At 41.2% G+C, this 25,724-nt stretch overlaps 1 protein-coding gene across 3 annotated transcripts in view; it reads right to left on the bottom strand.

Moving 5' to 3' along the window:
- Positions 1–25,724, bottom strand: part of ttk (zinc finger and BTB domain-containing protein ttk) — a 79,973-nt gene that overhangs the window by 30,843 nt on the left and 23,406 nt on the right. For 2 of the 3 annotated variants that reach the window (XM_065227182.1, XM_065227183.1), the window contains exons 2-4: positions 12,689–12,980; positions 11,329–12,187; positions 576–2,048 (exon numbers count right to left, since the gene is read on the bottom strand). In XM_065227182.1, coding sequence (XP_065083254.1) covers positions 721–2,048; positions 11,329–12,187; positions 12,689–12,826 — 2,325 coding nt within the window. In that variant the 5' untranslated portion in view covers positions 12,827–12,980 and the 3' untranslated portion in view covers positions 576–720. Of the gene's footprint in view, positions 1–575; positions 2,049–11,328; positions 12,188–12,688; positions 12,981–25,724 lie in introns of those variants that run through there. The other variant, XM_065227184.1, reaches the window with a different exon arrangement.

The following is a 25,724-nucleotide window of genomic DNA, read 5'->3' as shown; positions in this document are numbered from 1 at the left end:
TATATGCTTCTTTATTATTGTACTACTTTTCTTCTGTTGTCGAATCGGAAAAAAAAAACGTTCCAAGAAAAATGCCATCCGAAAGGGAACGGGAGGTCCTTTCGGTTGGATTTCTTCGATTTTAAATGTGGGAAGACTTGCGTGAAGTGGTTGTTGTCTACATGCGTACGTTTATGTATGGTTTGTAGCGTTGGTTTTTTTATTACTAACAACTAAAAAAATATATGTTACAAGGTAAAGGTAATCAGGGGAAACTTTACACTAAAATATATATTAGGACAGTAGTTGCTTCCGAGAAGGCACTTCTCGGTGTTTTGCTCTTTTGTTCCGTCGGAAAAAAAACGGGTAATTCCATTCCGATCGCGGTTTTCTCTTGTTGCTTGCTTGTCTGTACAATTCCAATTACATTAAAATTACAAATACCCTTTAAAAGGAATGATTAACGATCTCGGTCAGCGAAAAAAAAAATCAATTAAATAAACAACAGAACATAAAAATAAACAGTGATATTGCAGCTCGCTCTCTTTTTCTCTCTTTCTTTTGCTTCTATGCTTCCTCGCCAAGTCCTTTTTACGACTTTCCTTTGTGCCATCCGACCGAAACAAGCTTGCAGGACAGACGAACGACAGATACTTTAGTGTTAGTAGCCTCTTTTTGTATGTGTGTGTGTGTGTATGTTATGCATGTGATTCGACATTCCCGAAAGGCCTTTAGCGACTACTACTGACTAACGGTGGCCGTTGCCGCGGTGGCCAGCGTCGTCGAGCTCGGCGAAGTGACCGTAGTGGACGAAACCGACCGCGAGGGGGACGTTGCACCGGGCGACGACGAGGTCGGTTTCTCCTGAAACTCCTTCTTGATACTGATGGTTCCGGTTTGGGCACCGTTGTTGGACGTGGAGGCAGGTGAAGTGGTGGAAGATGAGGTGCCGCCGCTACCGATCGGAGGGAATACTATTCGAATACCAGACCCGGAATTTCCTCCTCCTGGTGACGCATTTTTGGGCTGCAAACCGACAGCGTTCGCGACGGCATTGATGATAGCTGCGTTCGTAAAGTTGTTCCCTGACGAACCCGACGTCGGAGGTACTGGTGTTGTAGATCCGTTTGTACTGCTATTGCTGTTGGTGTTCATCGTGCAAGGAGCTGCCTCCGAACCACTCTGCGATTGGGCATATTCGGTTTTGTGGATGATCTTGACGTGCGCTGTCATGTTGTCCTTGCGGGTGAACTCCTTGAAGCAGTACGGGCATGGATAGACCTTGACGTTCCGCTTGTGTGACGTCACGTAATGCCGGCAGAAGTTACTTATGTGGGTGTAGACTCGGGAGCAGATCTTACACCGATACACGTGATCGCCTTCTTTGGTACAGAAATCTCGCACGCTACCTTCGGTATCGTCGATTACGGTGTACTTGTGCGCACGCTGGCCGCTATCGCCCTTGGTCGAGGGCGAATTGGAGCTCGACCGGGTCGTCGGTGAACCGGTCACATGAAACATTTCAAACATATCCGAGCTATCCAACCCGGACAGGACACCCGTGATCTGCAGTCCACTAGGTACGCCAGCTGCTGCTCCGCTGGTCGAGGTCGAGATCATACTTTCATTCAGATTGTTGTTCAGGTTGTTCAGGATGGTCTGCGTCGCGGTGATACCGTTCTGCGACTTACCCGACAACCGGGGACGTTTCTGAAGCTTTGGTAGAGATTTTGAGTTGAGTAAACTGGCAGCGGCCGCCGCTGCAGCACTCACAGTCAGCGGCGCCAGTTTCGGCAGCAACGACATTGTCGGTACTACATTGATCAACGGCATGCGACCGCCCGTATTGCCCGTTGGCGTTCTCGGTTTAGCCTGTAGCGGCGGCAGAAAGTTGCTGTCATCCTTTGGGTCGTACTTGAATTCTACCGGGTCGTCGAACTCGTCCAGCAGCAGCTGCGGTTCCATGTAGCTCGAGTTCAGTTCGCGTTCCTCGTCCGAGTCGTCGTTCTCCTCGTCGTCATCGTCCATCGGGCCGCAGGGGTCGTCTTCGTTGAACGAATCTTTGGAATCTACAATGACGCAACGAGAGAGAGAGAGAAAAAAAAGGGAAAACATGACATTTGCTAGCACAAGCAGAACTCAGTGGACAAAATTGATTTCATTCCAATTTCCCAGGCCGCACATCAGCAAAAAATTAATGAGATTTGTTTTTCGTTTTTTTTTTTGTACTGAATGTTTCCAACACCAACAGTAAAATTATTAGACACGGATTATAAATATGAATATATATTTTCTGTACAAATGTGAGCGAAGCTTCTTTTGTTTTGTTTGTTTTTTTTTTGTTTTTTAAGTAGATTGGATGCGTTCTTGCTCACCTTCGAAAAAAATACGCGCGGGAGCAGATTTCAGGAAAAGCTAAAGGGATTATCTCCGGAGAGGCTGCACCTGGTGGTTTCGAGAGAGAGATTTCGGAGCGAGAGAATTGCTGGATAATTAGGTCGCCGGGGGCAGTATGTATGTACAGGGGATGTGGTTTCTAAGATGAGGATGATCTTTGCTGGGATTTTTTCCCATGACTGACTAGAATAGATTACCAACATTGTTATTTTTCACAATAGATGTCGCTAGTGAAAAAAAAGCTACGACGTTTTATCACCAACAAACCGACATTAAACTTAAACTTAAACTTAACTCTTGATCGAGAATCCATAACTACCGATTCAAACGTGCAGCGATCCCATCGGTCAAAACCTTAGAAATGCTTTATCTAGATAAAAATAATTTGTCCAAAATAGATTGGACTCGAATCAGCTCATACATTTTGTACGCGTGTTCGTGGCTAGGATAAATATTTTCCGCGAACACGGCGGCAGATGTCAGCTTTGTGCTTTGAACAGAAATTTCTTTGTAATTTGTATGATCATTCATGTCGGTTTGTCGGTGCTTTAATAACATATAGCAAAAAAGTTAAAAATCATTAAACATATTTTTTATAGAGTTTGGTTGGACATAATTCGTAGTGGTTTTAGGCTCAGGATCTCACATACATATTCACGCATAGATCTTGGCATGTTGTAAGCCATGATCCTGAGTTTTTTTTTTAAATTGATGTTTAGTGCATGATTCATCTCAAAGACTTCATTATGTTGGTAGTTCGAATTTTCCTATTTCGTATGCTGAGAACTTTTAATAAAATCAATACCCTGTGTTGAACACAATTTCAAATCTCCAAGATCAAAATTCCTCAAACTTAAGGTAAAGTCAAAATTCGCTCGTTGAGCTATGTTTAAGTGGGTTACGTTTTAGTTGGGCTGTAGCCCACCTAAATCGAAGCCAAACGTCATTTCTGATAGTTTTGATTCCTTTTCGAGAGGCATCAATTATAAACAATTTGGATAGTTGCTAAAGGATTGTGATTCAGTAATGACCCGATATTGTCAGCCCCTTTTTGGAAAATATTTTCAAATGTTCTACGTAGCCCATGCGCTTTTTCAGTGATCTAATTGCACCAAAATATACCTGAACCCTTTCAATAACGCTGTGAACCATTTGCCGAGTAAAATTTATCTCGTGGTTAAAAGTGACATTTCGAAAGTTATTCTCTATGTTCGAAAATCCCTGTGCTGTCGATCGACCGGTTTTCGAGAAGAACTCTGCCTAGGTTGTCAAAAATTAACTTCTTGTCTGTCAGAAATAACCACACTTGGATAACATTAACTTCTAATCTGTCAAATTTTGACCAAAAGCAGACCCCCTTAACTCTTTGGAATTTATAGAGACAGATAACAGCGCCAAACGGTTTGCGACGAGACAACGTTAAACCATAGAAGTAACTCTAAGACCAGAATGTCCCGAAGAAACGTGCTCAACTTTTTGGCTCAGCTCTGGTACTTTCTTCGGTCCCAAGCTAATGGATGCACCCCTCGAAATATAGGAAATACCACTAACCCCTCATTTTATCTGTCAAACTTTCATAGCAAATCAAAACAAACATAGTATAGTACTAGAATTTCGACTGAAATGGGGTAATCGATTTGCTTGGGACCAATAGGCTAGTCAAGAAGTGAGCCAATTTTAAATCGTTAGTTTCGTATTGATTGTCGATAAGACTGCGTATGTAAGTGGCAGATGTATGAACCTCCCTGGATAACGGGTGGGAATACGAGCGGCAATCATTTTGCATCATTAAAATAAATAAAAACAAATGCTGTTGTTAATGTTCCAGTTACTGGGTATAGGAAATTTTGAGAGGAACAATTTTCATGACCCATTTGTTTACATCATAATGACGATTTTCAAAACTCTAAATAATGTATATTTTATTGCACATCCTGCAAATTTCCATGGGGGAGCGGTCTTATTTTTCGAATATCTACAGATCTGAACAGATTTACAGCTCAAATAACCATACATTAAAAATCCGGAAGACTATAACTGTTGGGGCGATTTTATAAATCTTCATTTTTCTCATCAAACATATATGGAAGCACCAGGCCTGGTCACTGCTAAATCGATACAGAAAACATAATATTCCATGTTGTGGATGACGATTTCAAGCACATGCGGTGGATAAATTATTCAGGAAAGGTGAAAATAGGCCTTTTTAATGCACACCAACGTAGAGTGCGCCCCGTGAGTTCGAAAGGAAAAGTCGAGCAAATCGTTTGTTTACATCAGAATAAGAATTTTTCACAACACAAATTAAAACATTTCTAGACAACAATTGAAATATGCGGAACAACCAAACGTAAACAATGGCTTTAAACACAAAATTCTCGAGAATCAAAACATTCCCACGCAAACTAACAATGCCATTCGATAAAGGAAGTTTGCTCTATCAGTTGACAGTCTAGATTTTTCATTCAACATCTTAAATTTCCATCGGTAATTGTCTTATTGTATGATTTTCCACTGATCTGAACTAGTTTGCACTCGAACTATGTGCGCACAAGAAATCCGGAAGATCATAACCACTAACGCACTATTCTAATTTTCATTTTTTTTTTCTCAACAAAAATATTCTTGAACACCAGATCCTTGCAAAAGTTAGTTGTACCCAGTGGCGTCGCGTCCACATGTGCAACCTGTGCACGAAACAGGTGTAAATAATTTAAAAAAAAAATGCGTTTAGATTTTTATAGATTTTAATGGACACATTATAGCTGTACTTCTTTACTCCAGACCACAATTGACCATGAATGCACTATTTTATAGTGTGGTTCAATTAAATCTTCGACCTTGGTTTGCTTCAAAAAGAGTTAAATTCAGTTCGGATGGTCTGCCTAATCCCTAATGCATTGATTTCTAAGCGGGTGGCGGGTGACAAATTTGTGAATGGTCAAATGCCTGATGTAAGCCAAGCAGACCTTCTATCACCTCTTGAAACATACCACAATTCATGGCGGTTTGCACCACTGGTTTTAATTGAAGCTTTCAGCAGTTTCGCGTTAAACGGAAGCAACACGGACACAGCAGTCTGGTACGCTTTGGACGTTATCATACTTGCAGACCGGTTTGAATGTGTGAGTTTAAATTAGAAGAACATTTCAAGCTGAACATTGCATTAGGTCCTAAGTAATATTGATCGATTCTCTTCGTCGACTTTCTCTTTCTTTAATAACTTGATCACAGAACCGTTTTTTGATGTGTTTGTCGTTTTATATGCTAGATAAAAGCTTCTTGTATCGATTTGTGTGCTGAAAATACCTAGGAATGTCTTTACATGGCCGTGGGAATACAAAGAGAAAGTCGATGAAGAGAATCTGTCAATGTCAATGTAACAATGTAATGGAGAATATGTCCCTTGAATTCATGGAGCATTGAAAGATAAAACAAAAACTAATATCCGGAGAACTTCGAAATTAGGGCGTAATTGCTTTTGTAAACAAACACGTCATTTGCTGATTTCTCGCGAATCAAAGCTAAATCTATAAAACTAACAACACAAACAGGTAGAGGAATGATTCCTTTATAGTTTGGTATAGTTTTTTTTTGAGAGATTGTGTTTTTATTCGCGAGAAATCAGTTATGGACCTGTTTGTTTACAAAAGCAATTACGCCCAAATCTCAAAGTTCTCCGGATATGTGGTTGTATACTAATAACGAACAAAGCTTGGTACACAGGTAAACAAATGAGGCACGTGACGCCTCTGGTTGTACCCAACAGGAGGTAAATATGATTATACTCAACGTTGGGTTCCCACACTTTACTACCCCTGTTGGGTGGTTTTGCTCCTCCGTTTTTGACAACATTAGAAGGAGAAAAGGAGACAAACTAGTCAAAAGTAGGTAAAAGTGAACTGGCCGTTGGGTACTTTTTTCTTACCGTGTATCTCACGGCAGAAATTTCTACTCACAACACTCTTTTTGACGTTCTCCTGTGCATCTTAGCGTGTATGCTTCACGGTGAAAATTTCCGCCCTCATCACTCTTTGGAGAGTTTCCCTATTCACCGTCAGAGGCTGAAACGATCGGTTAGTTTCTATTGGATTAGCCTGTTATTAAATTTCGTTTCAATTTGAAATCACACGATCAAGGTTGGTTGGTTGCCTTTATTAAAGGTCCGTCTAGACTATCTGATTTCTTAGTCTGATTTTGACCGCCGCCATATTGAAAAATATGCCCGCTTTTAATTTCGACACACTTTGTCGAACCCCACTGTTTGCTGGTGTTCACACTGCTTGCACATGTCGAAAGAATTGTCAATTTAGATTTCAAAACAAAATTGTATCCGGAATCAAAAGTAAATGCTTCCATAATGAATTACCGGAAAATTGCTCTAGCTTTGGCAGGCGTATTTGCTTTTATTATTTTAAATAAAATGAGAAGGAGAAGGTGATTTTTGTTGAGTAGAAAATGGTTGCTCAGGAAGAACACCGGCAGGGATCTGGCTCATCTTGTCCTTCAAGAACTGCGATATTAAGACGAAAAAGGATTTCAAAACTTTGCCAGGATGTCGATAACAACTTTCGACAAGCTAGTGGGAAAATTTCTCTATAGATCTACATGACTCCTTGAGTTCTGTTCTGAATTTCTGTTAAGATCTCAATTCTGCATATTTCTCTGAAGAACTTCGGACGTCCCCAAGTTTCATTTCTGTTCCCTGGTAAAATATCTTTGAAGATCAACAAACTTTCCTAAAGATCTGCAAATTTCTCGGTAGTTCTGCAAATTTATTAGAAGTCGTGCGTGTTCTTTAGGAGATCTGCAAATTTCTCTAAAAATTTACAAAGTTCCTGAATCCATGCAGATTTAAGATCCTTAAATATCAACAATTATCTCTGATGTTCACTAAATGTCCAATAATCTACGAATGTCTCGAAAGTTATATAATTTTCTCTGTAGATTATCATGATTCAATTAATATCTGCAAATATCTCTGAACATCTACGCAATTCCCTTAAGTATAAAAAAAATCTAGAAATTTATGAGCTTCCCGGAAATTTAAGGAAGTTCTCTGAAGATCTACTTATTTTTCTGAAGTTGTGCAAATATCTATAAAGATCATCGTACTTCCCAGAATTTCTGTAAATTTCACTTACAATCCAAGAACCTCAATAAAATTCTACAGATTTTTCAGTAGATGTTCTCTAAAGTTCTGTACATTTCTTTGTGGATTCTTGGACTAAAGTTCTGCAGATTTATCTGAATTTCTTTAAAATTCCTTAAAGCTCTACAAATTATCTGAAAATATTTGAATTTCTCTGAAGTTGTGTAAATACTTCTAAAGATCGGCGAACGTTCCAGACGTTTTGTGTGTTTTGTAGAAGTTTTGCATTTTTTTTTCTAAAAATGTACGAGCTTTCTGAAATTCTACAGGCTTCTCTTAAGGCCTACGGACTTTTCTGAAGTTCTTCAGATCTATCTATTTCCAGTTTTCCATGGAGTTCTGCAAAATCTTGGACTTTCCGTACTTCGCTGAGATTTCTTTTTGGAATTGAAGTACTGTCCTGAAACACTGAATCACTGAATGTCTCTGAAGATCCTCAAAATTCCTTGCAGTTCTACAGATTTTTCCAAATATCTACTCTCCTGAAGTTCTGAAAATATCTTTAAAGCTTTGTAAAGTTGTCTGAAGCTCTGTAGTTTAATTCCCAAGATCTACGAATTACCTTGAGGCTCAATACATTTCGCAGTAGATCTGCAAACTTGTCTTAGGTTTTGTAAATTCCTATGTAGGCTCTCGGGCTACCCTGAATATCTGAAAATGTCCCTGCAGATCGTAATAAATATAAAAATATATTTTTAAACCGCTAAACGTCCCTGAAGTTCTGCAAATTTCGCTGAAGATGCATTGAAATTTCTGACATTCTAAAAATGGATCAGAAAAGCTGCACTCTTTCTTGAAGGTCTAAAAATTTAATCTGAGGATCTATGACCATTCTTGTGATTTTTCTAAAGTTCTGTAGCTTTGATTTGAAAATCTAGGAACTTTTCTGATATGCAATAATTTTTCAGTAGATCTCCAAACTTCTGTGAAATTCTTTACATTTCACTGTAGATTCTTGGACTTTTCTGATGGTCTGTGAAGTTCCCTGAATATTTACCAAAATTTCCCTTATAGTTTTACAAATTGATCTGAAAATATTTAAGCTTGCTTGAAGTTTTGAAAATTTCTTTGAACATTTTTCTGAAGATCTAGGGGAAATGTCTCTAATGTTGGCCTATGGATCTAAGATTGGGCTCATCGCTAAAAGTCTGCTATTTATCAATGTTAACTAGATGAACGCGTTATTGGGACGTTACTAATGGATATTTTTGGTTGCTATTGAAAATTAGTCGATTGCTGAATTTATGTATGAGACCAAATTAGGGACACTTAGGCCGACATTACCTGCATTTCCCCTACGATCTCTCTTGTTAATTTTTCTGAATTTCTTCTAATTTCTTTAAATTTCTGTAAAATTTTCTAAAGTTTTCTAGTTCTGTTCTCAAGATCTACGAACTACCCTGAAGCTCAATAAATTTCTCAGTAGATCTCCAAATATGTTTGAAGCTCTAAAAAATTCTTAGTAGGCTCTCAGACATGCTTGTTCTTATATAATACATACTTCGTATTATACAAACACTGTTTTGTTGACGGCCAAACACACTGGAAAATAAAAATCAGTCAAATTATACACATTGAATAGTAAAATCGGTTTACCTTGCTGCTGGATGTCATCAAAACACAAATCAAATCCTTTAAATTTTAGAAGAAAAACAAAATCAATATTTTCATTTCACTTGTGGCTATTTTGCTGAATGAGTCGAATGAAAATTAACCACAAACCTATTACGTTCGACAAATCAAACGTCAAAACAAATCATCATGTCGAAAAAGTGTGAATGTATTCGAACATTGCATCCGACAAAATTATCAAGCAGTCCGCTCGAATCAGACCAACAAATCAGATAGTCTCAACGTACCTTAAGAGTCAGACTCTGGTTCATCTCCGAGACCACACACACCCACACGATCAAGAATAAAAGCGAAAAAAATCGCGTAAAAACTGAATTGAATGTATACTCATAGGCTGAGTAAAATATTCATCGATTTTTCTGATATTCGAGCCGATTTGTGAGGAAAAACGTGGAAAATTTTGCTCATTCACTGAGTAACTCCACTTTTTTGCAATTTTTAGTCGAGTGTTCTACTACAAACGAAGTGACAGACGGAGCAGCTCGAGAACTTTAGTGGCGAATCTGCTATTGCAATTTTTCAGTGTACCACATTGCAAAACTAACTCTAAGACAAGATGGTCCCGAAGAAACGTGCTCAACTTTTTGGCTCAGCTCTGGTACTATCTTCGGTCCCAAGCTAATCGATTCACCCCTCGAAACATAGGGAAATCCACTAACCCCTCATTTTATCTGTCAAACTTTCATAGCGAATCAAAACAAACATAGTGTAGTACTGGAATTAATACTAGAATGGGGTACGTTAATCGATTTGCTTGGGACCAATAGGCTAGTCAAGTAATAAGCCAATTTAAAATCGTTCATTTCCACCGGTTGCTTCTATCACAAACGAAGTGACAGACGACTAACTGGCGAAGAAATCAATTAAAATAATGTGGATCTCTGTAATAGAATTTTTTTAGAAGCTTGAGCCTTCAGCCACCAGATGGGCTAGTATTTTTATTTTTATTTGAACAAAGTTGATTTTGTGTGCAATGATCTTTGACAGTGTGCAAAGAGTGTATCACTTTTTCATTTTTTATGCATTTCAGTTTTGAGTAAAGTGAAAGAGATAGAACCAAAACATTCTAGTACATTTGGTGAAAATGCTATACAATCCAGGTGTAGTGTTGCCATGTGGTATACTAAAAAATTGCAATAGCAGGTTCGTCACCAAAGTTTTCGAGCCACTTCGTTTGTGCTACTACATCAACCACGATCCCAAAATGCAGAAACTGATGGTAAACGGTGACATTTATGTCGTAAGTCTTAAATTTTGCAACAATCAAATATTTCAACAAAAGATCAAAAACTAACTCTGATGAATTCTTGAAAATCCCGAAATCAAACCTCAGGTCAAAAACCATTCACTCATCCGCGAAGTTCTAACCCCCCCACCTAATTATCTCCCTCTCTCTTTTTCTCCTTCTCACTTTCCCGTACATAAACGTTAATCGCATCGCGTCTCTCTCTCTCTCTCTGACTGTTTCGAGTGGGGAATTTCCTTCAATCTCTTAATTTTCGACTGCTGCAGCGGCGCATGGGAAGCCGGAAACTCACCTCGTTGAGTTTTCCCGTATCGAAGAAGTAGTTTGTCTCGGATTGGATTTTTTTTTTGATTTTCGTTACAACACTTCCGTCGTTCAACAATCATCACTACTGCACAAACAAAAAACGAACGCGACTTGAATTGACTGCTTGTTTTGTTTTTTTTTTCGTTTTGATTTTCTTTTTTGTGGCTTTCACTAATAATCGAGAAACAATCCCTTTTAGCTTTTCCGGAATAGAACGAGAGCGAGAGAGTTTTGTCAATTGGATTGGAATTTTTTTTTATGTTGATGGTACTACTACTGCTAAGGTGAGACAAATTTGCTTCCTTCCCTTTAGGCCCGGATTTAAGACAATAAAAAAAAAGAAAACAAATGAAATAAGTAGTGGTAGGAACACAGATGATGGAAAAAAGGGAAGAGAAATGATGATGATGGTGTTAGCTTAATGAGTGGGGAATCTATGTTTTTTTTTTGTTGTTGATGCTCCTAGGCTATGGGAGATTACAATCGAGTAACGGTGAATTTTGAAGTATAGGAGATCATAGGTGAGAAAGAGTGAGCGAACAGGAATGGCAGAAGGAACGACCAAAAACGAGATAGAGAGAGAGAAAAAAAAACTTGGAAGCCATTGGCCACATACCTGACATGCTGTTTTCGTTTCTCAGCCTACTGGCCGAACTCTTCACGTTGCTACTGTTGGAAGAGTTGGTCGTGGTGGTATTGTTCGTACTGGCCGCGGCGGCGGATGTTACCGTGGTACCGGAAGGGGCGGGACTGCTTCTGGCGGTTTTGCTGATGTTGTTGTTATTGTTGTTAACAACCGGTGGGCTCCTGGAGGTGTCCATCGAGTCCTCGGGGTCGTTGTCTTCCGAGCGGCTGATAACGTTTTCGTCGCCCGAGTTCGAGGTACCGTCCGTTGCCATTTTAACGTCCATTAGGTCCGGCGAGCCTTGCACAATACTGTCGCTTTCGTAGCCATCGTACTCCCCTTCGCCGGTATCACTACCGGATAGTTTTCGCGGCCGGACGCGTTTCCGCCTCTGTTGGGAGAGCGCAGAACCAAGCAGGGGATTCGTCAGCAGCATACTTTGGCTGGATTTTTGCTTCTGCTGGAGCAACTGCTGACTTTGCTGCAGTGCTGCCAGCTGTGCATTTCGGCTTGCAGCCGCGGCTAGCTGCTGTTGAAGCTGTTGCTGCTGGTTCTGAGGCTGTTGGGATGGTTGATTTTGGTTTGATGAAGACCCGCTGGTTAGCGACGCCGTTTGGAGCGGAGGTTTATCGTCATTGACTTCGGTGAGACCCTTTATTCGTAGACTTTCCGCTACTCGCAAGAAAGCTGCCAGACGGTCCTGATCAACAGAAACCTCTCCGCGGTACATAAAGTCTAGCAGACATTTCATGTCTTTGAAGGGGACATCCTTCAGGATGACGATGGGATGTTTTTCAGGGGTTTCGACAAATAATGCCTGAAAGTACGGGCTGCAGGCCGATAGCACCATCTGTAATGAAACGGGATGGAAATCAAACATCAATTTCCGAAACAAAGCACACAAAGCTAGGCAGCAATCCTATCGCAGTTGGTGGTAGTTGTCCTGAACGCTTATCACTTGCTCGGTTCTGTGCTTATCATATAGCTCTAAAGCCTTGCGCCTGACGAAGCGACAAAAGATAACTACGGGAGGAATGGTACGAGAGGGAGGAAAAGTGGTGCTAGCGATGATAACAGAGAATATTTGTTTTTGCCGTGATACGAGTCCTTTTCTCGGTCTTATCTCCTGGGGTGGCTATTGCTCTTATCAGGAGAATTGATTTTCTCCTTCTCCTTCTACTACACAAATACATGCATATGCTTTGTTGGATGTGTGTGTGTGTGTGTGTCCGTCCTGCTATCGTGTGTTCGGTCTAGGTTAGTGTCACATGGTTTGTTTTTATGAGTCAGGCACAAGTGAGATAAGCGATTTTCGACTACATATTTTGAAAAGGGGCAGTTTGAGACTTACCTTGTGTGCTTTCAGGGACTGTCCTTCGACGGCCAGGGTGACATCGGTGAACGTTTCCGCATGTAGTAGCTGATCGAATACCGATAGCAGGTTAGTCTGGTGGTTGTTCCACCGGAGGCAGAATCTTTGGGACGACATGGTGCGCTAATGACCTAGTGTTGATTACTGTATGAGATAATAGTACGTTCGTGAATCACACGTTCCGCGATGACGCCTTGAATGACGTTGAATGTTTGTTTTTTTTCCAAGGTTTTTGCGTTGTTCTTCACCAAAATCCGAACTGGGTTCGGTCCTGCGAATGGAAGCGAGAGAAAAGACACAGTATTAGTTGTTTTGCTGGATGGTTGCGCAATTCCGCCGCAGCACCCCTAAGTTGGAATCATCCTACGATCGATCAATGGACGCTTGAAAATTCCCTTCGCCGCCAAACCAGTCTTGGGCCGCATACGACCAAATCCACCAATACTCGAAGCACTGCGAGCACGGGGAATACACCCACTTGTTATCTTCAACTGCCGCACCATTCTAGCGTCACCGTAGGACTCGACGCCACGCTGTATTCTAATGATATGCAAAAGGTTCGAGTTCGCTCGAGAAGGACCATAAACGACCACGCGCACTACGGGTCAGAGCTTCGAATGAGATAAGTGACCTCGAGTGCGACTGTAAGCCATCGGTGCTCTTTACCCCCACGAAAAATTCAATTGATGATAGTGATTACAGTTTGGAAGATAAATGCTGCCTTAACAAACTCACAATAATTCACTTGCTGGCGACACCCTTCTTTAGCCTTGACAACGCAACTCCTCTCGAGGGTAGTAGCATCGAATACATTTAGCGACCACTCTACTGCCAACGACCAGTGTTGGGTAAATATTTAGTCAAGAGCAAATTCCGGTTTTCGGTGTTGTTCTCCCTTTGAGCAATTCCAGGCCAAGTAGCGAAAAATTAAACGAATTTTAGATTTCATTTCTCAGAATTTCATGGCATTTCGGCATGATTGTTCGCTAGAGGTAAGTTGGTCAAGTTTGCGCCGGAATTCGGCCAATTGACTGCCGCCTATTTTGTCTCACGTATGCGATATTTTTCAACAAATCATAGCACGAAACGGCTTATCGAATCGAAATGACGTCTGCAGACAAAGCTGTAGGAAAGTCAAGCATAACTTTTCAAAAGGACGTAAGTCGCAAAAATAAACAAATCGATATTTTGCATCTAACCGAACATAAAATACATGCTTTTCCTACGAGTTAATGAAAAACAAGGTTTGAAATTGTAATGCATTATAGAAAATATATTTAATGAACGCCCTATGTGACCTTCTTTCATTGTTTTTAAAATGGTGTTGATACACCCTTTTATTGTCAACATGACTTAACTGCTAAAATTTGTTGATAACACAAAAACTGCAGATACGCTCACAGTGAAGCGTCGTATGTGAAAAAACAAAGCAACCACTATAAATCAGCAGATACGTCAAGTTGTTTCTAAGTAGATACAAAATGGATTTCAACGGTATTCAGCTACTGCTAGGTATGTTTTATTAAAGCACAAACGAAGTGACAGACGACTAATTGGCGAAGAAATGAATTAAAATAATGTGGTTCGCTGTAATAGAATTTTCTTAGAAGCTTGTGTCATCATCCACCAGATGGGATAGTATTTTTGTTTTGGTTTTGCACAAAGTTGATTTTGTGTACAATGATTCTTTGACAGTGTGCAAAGAGTGCGTATCATTTTGTCATTTTTTTATGCATTTCAGTTTTGAGTAGAGTGAAAGAGATAGAACCAAAACATTCTAGTACTTTTGGTGAAAATGCTAGTTCAATCCAGTATGTTGCCATGTGGTACAATCCAGTAGTAGTGGTGTTGCCATGTGTTACACTGAAAAATTGCAATAGCAGGTTAGTCACCAAAGTTTTCGAGCCGCTCCGTCTGTCACTTCGTTTGTGATTAAAGCGTGGGATATTTCGAAGAAGTGGAAACAGTTCCGCAAGAAGGATTGCCTCCAAGCCTAGATCTAAACGTGCACGATGATGCTTCTCCTCTTCAGAATAATGACAACGCTTTACGACAATTGGTTGATGATATCCGAGCCGCTTTACAAACTGATGGCGAGTGCTTTTGAAACCCGTATTCAGATTCACGCAAAATTCCTGATTGCTTTACTTTGTTGAATCTTGATTAGAGTTTTGAAAACATTATCTTTTGTTTGTCTGTGATTAACCTTGTGATCAAAACATTCACTCAATAACATTCTGCCTGGTAACATTCAAGCACTCTTTTTTTCTACATTCCCAGCAGGTGTCAAACTATATTCAGCTTCAGTTCTTTTAGTAGTTCTAGTAGTGATTTTTTTGTATAACGTTTCACTCGAGCACAGAAATACTACCAACGAAAGGAATCAAACGGCCAGAGATGTCACAAAGCAATTCTGTCCCAGATAATGATGATGCTTCGTGGCAACCCGATACTGGTTGTGGGTTTAATCATGTAGGATTACATCCGATTACGATGAAGTCTCTGTTTGAATCCTGCTAAAAAAAAAGTTATGATATGTTTGTTTTTGTATTTCCTTGAGCAACATGTTTATTATTTCAAAGGTATTCTAATACAATTGCACTTTAATCTTTACTTTAATACTGAACTTCACATGCCAATCTAACCAGCGCTTTCTTAATATGAAAAACGCAAAACGTATAACATCTGACAGCAGATAATGCGATGAACCTCTCATATCCGCTTTTCACATCGATTATTTCACAACTCTGGGTAGTTATGTAAATAAACCAACCAACCGACAATTCCTCAATGCTTTTCGAGCTGCCGACGTATCTTCACAACAAAACAAAAACCGGTGTATCTGATTTGACGTATGTGAAAACCCTTCTGTCAAATAGACGAATCATGCAGGGTGTATGTAACAATCAAGGTGTGATACCGACGAATCAATCAGGGTGTATGTGAGTAGTACAAAAGTAAAAGGTGTATGATTTTGTTTTATCAAAAATCTTGTCCGTGTTTGCAAAACTCGACATTTTTCACAATTCTCTTAAACGCAATCCCTTTATCCAACTAATAGCACAAACAGATTTAAAAAAATAGCATTAACTTTTAAATAGCATTTACTAATCTCATATAGACATTGCTATCCAATGTTTCTAATTTCCTATCCAATGTTACATACGTCCTTTTGAAAAGTTATGCTTGAAGTGGTTTGCCTTTTCATAAAAAAATAAACACTGAAAAAAATCACATATTCGAAACTGTTAATAGCTTCAATAACAACAACACTTATGTTTATTTGAAAGATTATCACAAATGCTAACTTTTCTGAAATAGAAACAATGGGCACTTCAAAATTGGTCTAAATCGAAGTAAATACAATGAAATTTCTGTTTAACTCAACAAATTTTCCATTTTGCTCTAGTGACAAACAAGCAGCCGAGCACAGTGACAATTTGTCGCGCAACAAGGTAACTGTTTTCTCACTTAACTGTCAAAATATGAACCTTGCTTGCATCAATTTGATTTAGCGAAATTAACTGCGAAATTCAACTGTGATAATCCTTATTTCTAACGAGTCTAAACGGGTGTAAACGAGGGGGAAGACGACTTTCATATGAGTACCGCTTTTACAAAGAGTTGCTCAGAGTTACTCTGGTTTGCGACGAAAACAGAATTAGTAGGGCATATAGCATTGGAATCTGACCCAGCATGTCAGTTCGACAACAATAAAAGAAGGAAAGCAATGGATGAAGTGGCGTCGCCCTAACCTCAATCTTCCTATTCAACAACTGTCAACACCTAAACAAATAAAATTATAGTTTGATTTAAATCGATACACATCTGCGAGAATAGAAGACCTCATGTATTTTAGGGCCGATTTGAATGCTATGGCTCTAAATTACGTTTTCAAAGTTGTTGAACAGATAAAAAGGAATGGATAATCAGGAAATGATCTTGTTTTCTACCAGTTAATTGTAGTTTTTGATTTTTTATGGAAGTCACTGTGGACTCACGGGCGAGAGTCTCTGTTGCTAGAACAGTAGAATACATCCACAGACACACCCCCTCAAGCTCCATTTATTTTGTATCTGAACAACAACGTTTTTGCGTGTTGTGTGGTTTGCTAGCAGGTTTTCAGATGAACTACACCGTTACACTTCACAAGAGTGAAGCGGCTTTAAAACAAACTGCCTTGGCAGCCTATGCCTAGGTACTTTCTAGCAACACTGCCAATGCAATCAAGATAGGCGCTGCTCGATTGGCTCAAAACCAGTCATTCCACTCCTCTCTTATACTAGACCCTCTCTAATAAAATCGTTCATCGGAGAGCACGAGAGCTCCTCAGAGTTACTCTGCTTTGAATTCTTCACTGTCTTCCCCCTCGGATGTAAATGTCGCAACTAGATTTTTCAAATTGATCGATTTAATTCTTGATTGCGTCTTCAAAGAGACGCTTTTTCTCTCTTTATTCGTGGTTTTTAAGAGGAAGATTTGAATATTTCTTTGAATAATTCAAGCTGAACATTGCATTAGGTCCTAAGTAACATTGACAGATTCTCTTCGTCGACTTTCTCTTTGCATCCCCACGGCCATGGAAAGCCATTCCCAGGTATTTTCAGCACACAGATCGATAAAAGATGCTTTTATCTAGCATCTAATATGACAAACACATCAAAAAACGGTTCTGTGATCAAGTTATTAAAGAAAGAGAAAGTCGACGAAGAGAATCGATCAGTGTTACTTAGGACCTAATGCAATGTTCAGCTTGAATTGTTTTACAATCCTGGACAATTTACATAAACATCAAAATTTTACGAAAACAGAATAGTGTCGAGATCTAGAGGATGGAAAATCATTTCGGCTTTTGGAGGAACATTTTCAAGATTTTATAAATTAACATTTTTAAAATTTGTGAACTATGGATTTATTTTTCAAGATCTCCGATTTTATGAACTAAGGAACATTTTTAAGATTCTCAATCCTCATGACTTCTATTGCAGGTTTTAGAACCATTTGAACCCAGAAGAAGGGACCTCTCTTAGCTCAGTCGGTAAAGACGCAGCTACAAAGCAAGACCATGCTGAAGGTGGCTGGGTTCGATTCCCGGTTCGGTCTAGGAATTTTTCAGGTTGGAAAATGTCTCGACTTCCCAGGGCATAGAAGTATGATTGAACATGGCAAACAATTATACCAATGCAACAATGGTACAGGCATCGAAAGCTCTCAATTAATAACTGTGGAAGTGCATCTAGAACACTAAGTTGAGAGCACGCAATAAGCTACTATGCGATATGCAATAAGCTTGAAATGCGAATAAGAAGAAGAAGAAAAGATTTCGAGCTTTACAAAATTTTCAGAATTCTGGAGCTTAGTAAAATATTGAAAAATTAATAAAATCTCAAACTTTGAAAAAGTTGCTAATCTCGGACTTCAAAAATGAGATCCTAGACATAGAATTAATTTTTCAAGATTCAATTACCTCAAGAATCCTAATTTTCATAGCCTGAAACTCCGAAAAAACTTGAGATCTCTGATTTGGCGAAACGTTTAAAAATTCAGTCACTCCAAAAAATAATCTGGATCTTGAACATTTGAAAAATTTCAAATATTCAAGACCTAGATAAATTTTAAAAATAAATTAAGATTTAAATTGGTAAACAAATTATTATAATGATCGCTTTTTCCCGATTCAGTGGCCCCGCTGATAGAGGCTTCAGCTACTGGCTGGTTCACCTCATAGGGGCGTATATGTTTTTTTTTTTGTAAACCAAGAATTTATGGAAACTCTGAGCACTCCATCGCAAACTACTATCACGATCTTGTTGGAGGATTCTTTCTGATTTTGGTGTTAGTTTACGTGGGAGTGGGATGTTTCACAAAACCAGGTACGTCGCTTTGAAAACGTAATCGAGAATTGAGTACTTCCGATGGCAGCATTCGAAATCTCCACCGGCATCGTGTGGAACCTTCTCCGCCGAAAACTTTAGTAAACTCCGTCGAAATCCACTGAAACTTTCGATGGCAGCATCTAAAACCGCCACCGAGATCATGCGGAACCACTTCCGCCGAGAGCTTGAGAAAACTGCGTCAAAATCCCCAGGAACTTTCGTTGGCTTCATCTAAAATCTTTACCGAAATCGTGTGGAGCCTCATCCGTCGAAAACTTAAGAAAAATCCGTCGAAATCCATTGGAACATCCGCATCTGCAATCTCCACCAAAATCGTGCGGAACCTCCTCCGACGAGACAAGAAATCTCTCTACTGGAACCACCACCTCCATCGAGAATGGCAGAAAACTCCCTCGAAATAGAGTGGAACATCCGATGGCAGCATCTAAAATCGCCACCGAAATCGTGCGGAACCTCCTCCACCAAGAGCTTGAGAAAACTACGTCAAAAGCCCCAGGAACTTTCGTTGGCTTCATCTAAAATCTTCAGCGAAATCGTGTGGAGCCTCCCCGTCGAAATCCACTGATACATTAGTTGACAGCATCTGAAATCACCACCAAAATCGTGTTGAACCTACTCCGGCGAGACCGTCAACTATCTCCGTCGAACAGCATCAGAAATCTCTCCATAGGAACCACCTCCATCGAGAATGTTAGCAAACCTCTCTCAAAATCCACTGCAACTTTCGATGGCAGCATCTAAAATCACCACCGAAATCATGAGGAACCTCCTCCGTCGAAATCCACGGGAACATCCGATGGCAGCGACTAAAATCTTCACCGAAATCGTGCGGAACCTCCTCCGCCGAGAGCTTGAGAAAACTACTATAAAATGCACAGGAACCTTCGTTAGCTTTATTTAGAATTTTCACCGAAATCGTGTGGAGCATCCTTCGTCGAAATCCATTGGAACATCCGTTGACAGCATCTTAAATCGCCACCAAAATCGTGAGAAACCTCCTCCGACGAGAACGTCAACAATCTCTGTAGAAATCCAGTGGAATTTTGATTGACAGCTTCAGAAATCATCACCAAAATCGTGTGGAACCTCCTCCAAAGAGACTGTGAGCGATCTGCGGCGAAATCTACTGGAATTTTGATTGGCAGCATCAGAAATCTCTCTACTGGAATCACCATCTCCATCGAGAATGGCAGAAAACTCCCTCGAAATAGAGTGGAACTTCCGATGGCACCATCTAAAATCTCCACCGAAATCGTGTGGAACCTCCTCCGCCAACAGCTTGAGAAAACTCTACGTCAAAATACCCAGGAAATTTCGTTGGCTTCATCTAAAATCTTCACCGAAATCGTGCGGAACCTCCTCCACCGAAATCCACGGGAACATCCGATGGCAGCATATAAAATCTTCACCGAAATCGTGCGGAACCTCCTCCGCCGGGAGATTGAGAAAATTCACAGGAACCTTCGTTAGCTTTATCTAGAATTTTCCCCGAAATCTAGTGGAGCATCCTTCGTCGAAAACTTGAGAAAAATCCATTGAAATCCATTGGAACATCCGTTGACAGCATCTGAAATCTCCACCAAAATCGTGCGGAACCTCCTCCGACGAGACCGCCAGCAATTTCCGTCGAAATCCACTGGAATTTTGATTGACAACACCAGAAACCTCCATCGAAATCCACTGAAACTTTCATCGTTGGCAGCATCTAAAACCGCCACCAACACAATTCCAGTCACAAACTTCATTCATTGCCCCTAGCGAACAATTAGGCGAAGTTGCATAGAATTCGGCGAGCGAAAAATAAAATCGATTTGTCACTTGGCATGGAACTGCTCCTTTGGCTTCTATCGATTGTCCCTGTACGTGAAAGGATGACAAACGTCCAAAAATCTCCGAAAAAAAAACTTCAAAGGTGATAAATAGACGACGGCGGTGGCATCATCGGTCGTCGTCGTCGTCGTCACCGCAATCCTCACTGCCATCTCACGGCGTAACTGAACAAACAATTCCAACTGGAAACCGGCTCAAGAGAGCTCATCGCCGAAGCTATTTAGCATTTATGATGGAGAGCAACAAGCAACGAGCAACGAGCGCGGCCAGCAGTTGGCGTTGCTTCATTTCTATTTGTTTAATTTTTTGGATGATTGGGTAATTACGATCGCCGCGAGGGCGCCCAATACTTTCGCAACAACTATGCTGTCAACCAACTGACAGCAAAACCCCACATAGGAGATTTTCCGCAAGCGCGATGCAAAAAAAAACATCGAATTCATGTTAACCGGACCCGATCATGACCTTCAAGCTGTCAACCTGTCAAACTGACTGCATATTTATCACGCCTCGCAAGATTACCAGTTGTTAAAGATGCAAAACCTGAACAGAGCTTCTCGTCGGGGGTTGCCACCGCAAATTCAGAGGTTTATTTATTTTCGTCCACTTTGCTTTGCCCCGTTTTTCACATATCGGCGGTGTGGCGGTGGCGTCGCTCCCTTCCCACACACACACACAGTACAGCAAGTGAGCGCGCGATAAGCGTCGAGTCGAGAGACTCCATTAAAATAAAACACTAAATTAATGACGTAATTTGAATGTGTGGCGGTGGCGGCGTGCGAGCCGGAGGCTGATGAAGGTGGAAGCACAGTAGGCTAGTTCGCACTGTTCGCTCGCATCTACGGAAGTCATGGTGGTGATGATGATGATGATGCTGCTTCTTTACAGTTACATCATAGTATGCGCGGCGAGAAGTGTGTGCGGTTGTCTCTGGGTGTTGCGTTTGTTGTCGTGGGAAGGTGGGTGGTTTCCGACGAGCGATTATTCCCGCTCGCGGTGTATGTGCGCCCGCACATGGTTTGGGGATGTTTCCGCACAATACGTTGGCAGTGCAGTGCCAGTGCACAACAGTGCAGGAGAACTATTTCCATGTGCACTTTTTTTTCTCTTCTTGTTGTATTGTTCTCCGTTTGCGTTAGGGTTTTTTTTTATTCATTCTATACAGCGCGCGCGAGTCAGTCGCGGGGGGTAATTGCTATTCATACAGGAGGTTTTTCTAAAATGGACATACAGTAGTTTTGTGGTTTCCAGCGCGAAGCGGATGCGGGCGTAGGCTGACAAGTAATCGGTCGGGAGGGTTTCATAACAAATGGCAATTATTGCTTTTTCCTGGATTCGGGGATTCTGCAAATTTGATTTGATTGAAGAATGTAACTCGTTTCTTGAATCGATTCTTTTCAAAGATTTTCTCTTTTGTTGATAAGTCGGCTGGATTAACATTTCTCGTTGCGTTTGTTATTACTTTAGCTAACCAATACAAGCGTCTAAATCAGTGAATTAAAAAACATCGAAAAATTAAATCATCGCCGTTAGGCCCTTATGATTAGGAACACTGTATTCGATGTTTTTCGGCCACAAGAAAGGAAATTCTTAATCGGAATCTGCTTTGCTGCAAAGCGCGCTTCATCACAGAAAGAAACCAACGAAGTATCCTCCGCGACTGAGCTTGTGACCTAAATATACAGTAGCAAGCGCGACAGCAAACAAAAAAAAAAGATGGATGAAAATCTAGCGCTGTCATAGAAAGAAGACCGATAACATCTGAATACATCACACAGAGTGCAAGTCTCATCAATGGTGTAGGCCCCCAGTGTCAGAGAGCCGAGGTTGACTGCACACAAACATTCGTGGTGGATGGCGGCAGGGGCGGCGGCAACGGGCATCGCGTTCCTCACGCTCCTATCTCTATATACAGACATAGATTTCCACCATCATCTGGCAATGGCAGCAGCGGAAGACGACGATCAGGCCGCGAGATACGCGTCTGACGTCCGTCCGACCCCTCGTCCGTTCCCCCATCCCGTCGTAGAGCAACAGAGACAACGCGATGAACCAACTTCCGGAAATGCTACATTTAATTATAGCCGTTCCCTGTTGAACCCCCCCCCCCCTCCCCTCCACCGAACACCCAAACTACACGAGTTGTCCCCATTATTCCTAGCTTCTCGCCATATTCCATGTGACGAACCGCCGCCGTGCCGTTTTCCCTAATGGCGGATATTGGCTCGCTACAGCACACCAACACATTCCAAGCACCGTTTGCCCGTTTTTTTTTCTCTATTTATGGGCGCAGGAAAAATACAAAAGACAGGAAGAAGCTGATGCGGTCCAGTCCGGTCGTAAAGCAGACTCGCAGTACGGCGGCAATTGCGCATCCAACCAACCGTGCTGCTGCCCCCTCCTCGGTTCCCCCCTTTTCGGCGCCCGATGTTCTGATTGCGAGGCTGTGTGGAGTGGAGCATGCCCAGCTTTTCGAATGAATTCCACCACGGTGGCAATGATGATGGGAAAACATGCACCCCTTTTGTGCCGCCGAGAGTTCGCACCCTCCTTATTGTGTTACGTGAATAATCCATTGTTTTCCCGTACAAGCGGATACAAGATGTTGATTCGTCCCTTGGTTACGGTACCTGCGCAGTAGGCGAGCAACTGGTTAGGATCGTCGTAGGTACCCTCAAGCGGATCTTCTTGCACGGGAGTTAGCCACGTCCCTAAAAAATCCCATCTCGTAGAGAATCCGTTCGCACACATACCATCGCAAAAAAAAACCCGTCAGAACACTCCGTAGTCCGTGCGCACTACAGGCTAGAGAGCAGCAATTCGCCATATTTATTTCCCGCTTTCCTGTTGCCTGCCTTTCTTCGCTACGCCTATCCCCGCCCCTTCTGGCCTAGGCCTACTTTGCTGCCGTGCTGCTCCTGCCGCCAACACTGAATGCCATTTTTATTCCTCGCTAGTTTGCTCGTCCTCGTCGGTTTTGACTTCGTGGCAATCCGCTCGGGCATGTATAGAGCGCGCACCACCGGGCGGCTAAGAGATGCTGCGCCGCTGCTGGAGCAAAATCACCATGAAACCTCCTCTCTAATGCCTCCATCTACCACGATGATGAAGCATAAGGAGTGAGCGTGAGACTTTTCAGAGTGAAACTGCCTATCTATATTGCCTTTGCTATTTACCCGCGCGCGCGCGGCGGACGGGAAGGATTGGCATGTTGTGGGGATGGGGGGGCTGAGAGGACAAAATGAGCGCACAGAAACGATAAAAAAAATGTGTGGAAAATAACATTCTATCCTATCGCGCTCGGTTCCTCTGTGTTCACGGCACTCAGCGAAGCAGCGGCAGCAGCAGCAGCATCAAAGCGTTGCTACATGTGGTTGTCGAAGAGATAAAAATGGGAAAAGGGATGGCACCACCCGAATAGACCGGGACAGCACCGAAGGGCGTTTTGGCTTGGAAAACGGGTTCAAACCGGTTCACCAAAGGGAAAACATCGAATTTGGGGGCGATGTTTTTTGTGATGTGGTTGGTTTTGATGGAACCACAACAGATGAATGGAAAACAAGGGATCCCACGTGACTGTATGTATTCGAAAGTGTTGGAAGTGGGATGCAGCGTTGCCAGATATACCGATTTATCGGTACCGTGCCGATTCAAATTTCGGACACTTAAACTCGAATTTCGGACACTTTTAAAAGTTGATTATCTCGGTCGAATATGATCCACATGTCTTGTAAATTTTAAATTTTTTTGACTAGTGCCCTCAACGATCATCTAACATTATTACTTTGTTTCTAACTGGATGTAATATTTAATTAAAAATGAAAGTGTCCGAAATTTGAATAGGAACGGTATTTATTCCGATGTACAGATTGGTTTCTCAGAAAATCGATTTTTGAGATTTTTTTAATAATCAAAATAATTATTGCCTGTCCGTGCTGAACTGTCAGAGAAAACTATTGTGAGACTGCGGAGTAAATCGATTTCATTTTGCAAGCCAATGGAAAACTGCTTGAAAATTTGTTCAAGTTTAAAATTGTTTTGTTCTTTCTCAGTTGATTCCCGCCAAAAGCTCTAAGCCAGGAGTGCTCGAGCTCCCATGACTCTATCAAAGCTTGTTTACATACATGTTTCGCCAAAGTATGTTTTACTGCAATTGAAAACTCAGCTGAGTCATACAAACTATGCTGGTTTTTATACTTTCATCATTGAGTCTGTTGGTTTTGGTCTTTGAGGTTACAATTAAGAATGTGTTATGAAAAAGTATGAATAATTTTTTTTGAGATTGCAATGCTTGACGAGAGGTAAGAACAGTAAATGAATTTGTTGCTTCTGAATGTTTGGCTCCCATTTGACAGTTCTGACTGACTCTTAAGTGACAAGCACATTGAGTGTGTCTGCAGTACCCAGTTATCGTTTTTGTATGTCTCAATTTTTTTGAGCCTGCTTCGATTTCCTCACCTTTTTGGCTACCTAGAAATCGAACAATACAGGGGAAACATGTCAGAAGGGTCTAACTCGAAACGTAAACAATGACTTGGACCGTCGGTTTCTTACGAATGACAACACACCTACTCAAACTAACTAAATCATCTGACAGAGAAATGTTTGTCCTATGAGCTGGTGTCGTCAGATTCCGTGGGTGTGTGGTCATTCAAGAGAAATCGACGTTCAAAGTCATTGCTTTCATTTCGAGTTATACCCATCTGACATGTTTCCCCTGAATAGCTCGATTGCTCACTTCGGTAATTCCTGGGAATCGGTGTCCAAATTAGCATTGGGCGATCTTGAGGCAAGAATCGATCTTAGTGAATCGATTCATTTTTCAAAATGGCACAAACATGTTTCAAATATAACGGATCATAGGAAAGTTGGTACGACGCTAAGTAACCGCTGTGCCCTTCATTGTTAAGTAGAACCTTGTTCAATCTTCTTGGCATTGACTCAACCAAGCACTGACAAGTTTCCTTTGATGTAGCATACCACTCTTTTTGAACTGTGGTCCATAGTTAATCCTTATTTGAAAATGCTTGACAAGATAACTTTCTTTTAAGCTCGTTCCATAAATATTCGATGGGGTTGATGTCAGAAGAGTGGCTAGGCCATGAAATAACCGACACTTTGTTTGCATGAAACCATTCCTTTACATACTTAGAAGTGTGTTTCGGATCGTTGTCTGGCTGAAAATGCCATATAGCACGTTCTCTTCTACATAAGGGAGCATAACCTCCTCCATGGTTTCTTTGTATGCAAATCTTGTCATGATGGAATTAGTACGGAAAATGGGGCTA

Source organism: Ochlerotatus camptorhynchus, unplaced genomic scaffold (assembly GCF_037179485.1).
Source record: "Ochlerotatus camptorhynchus isolate MF236.1 unplaced genomic scaffold, CSIRO-AGI_Acam_v1.1 ptg000267l, whole genome shotgun sequence".
NCBI lineage: Eukaryota > Metazoa > Arthropoda > Insecta > Diptera > Culicidae > Ochlerotatus > Ochlerotatus camptorhynchus.
This window is presented reverse-complemented; position numbering and strand designations above follow the sequence as displayed.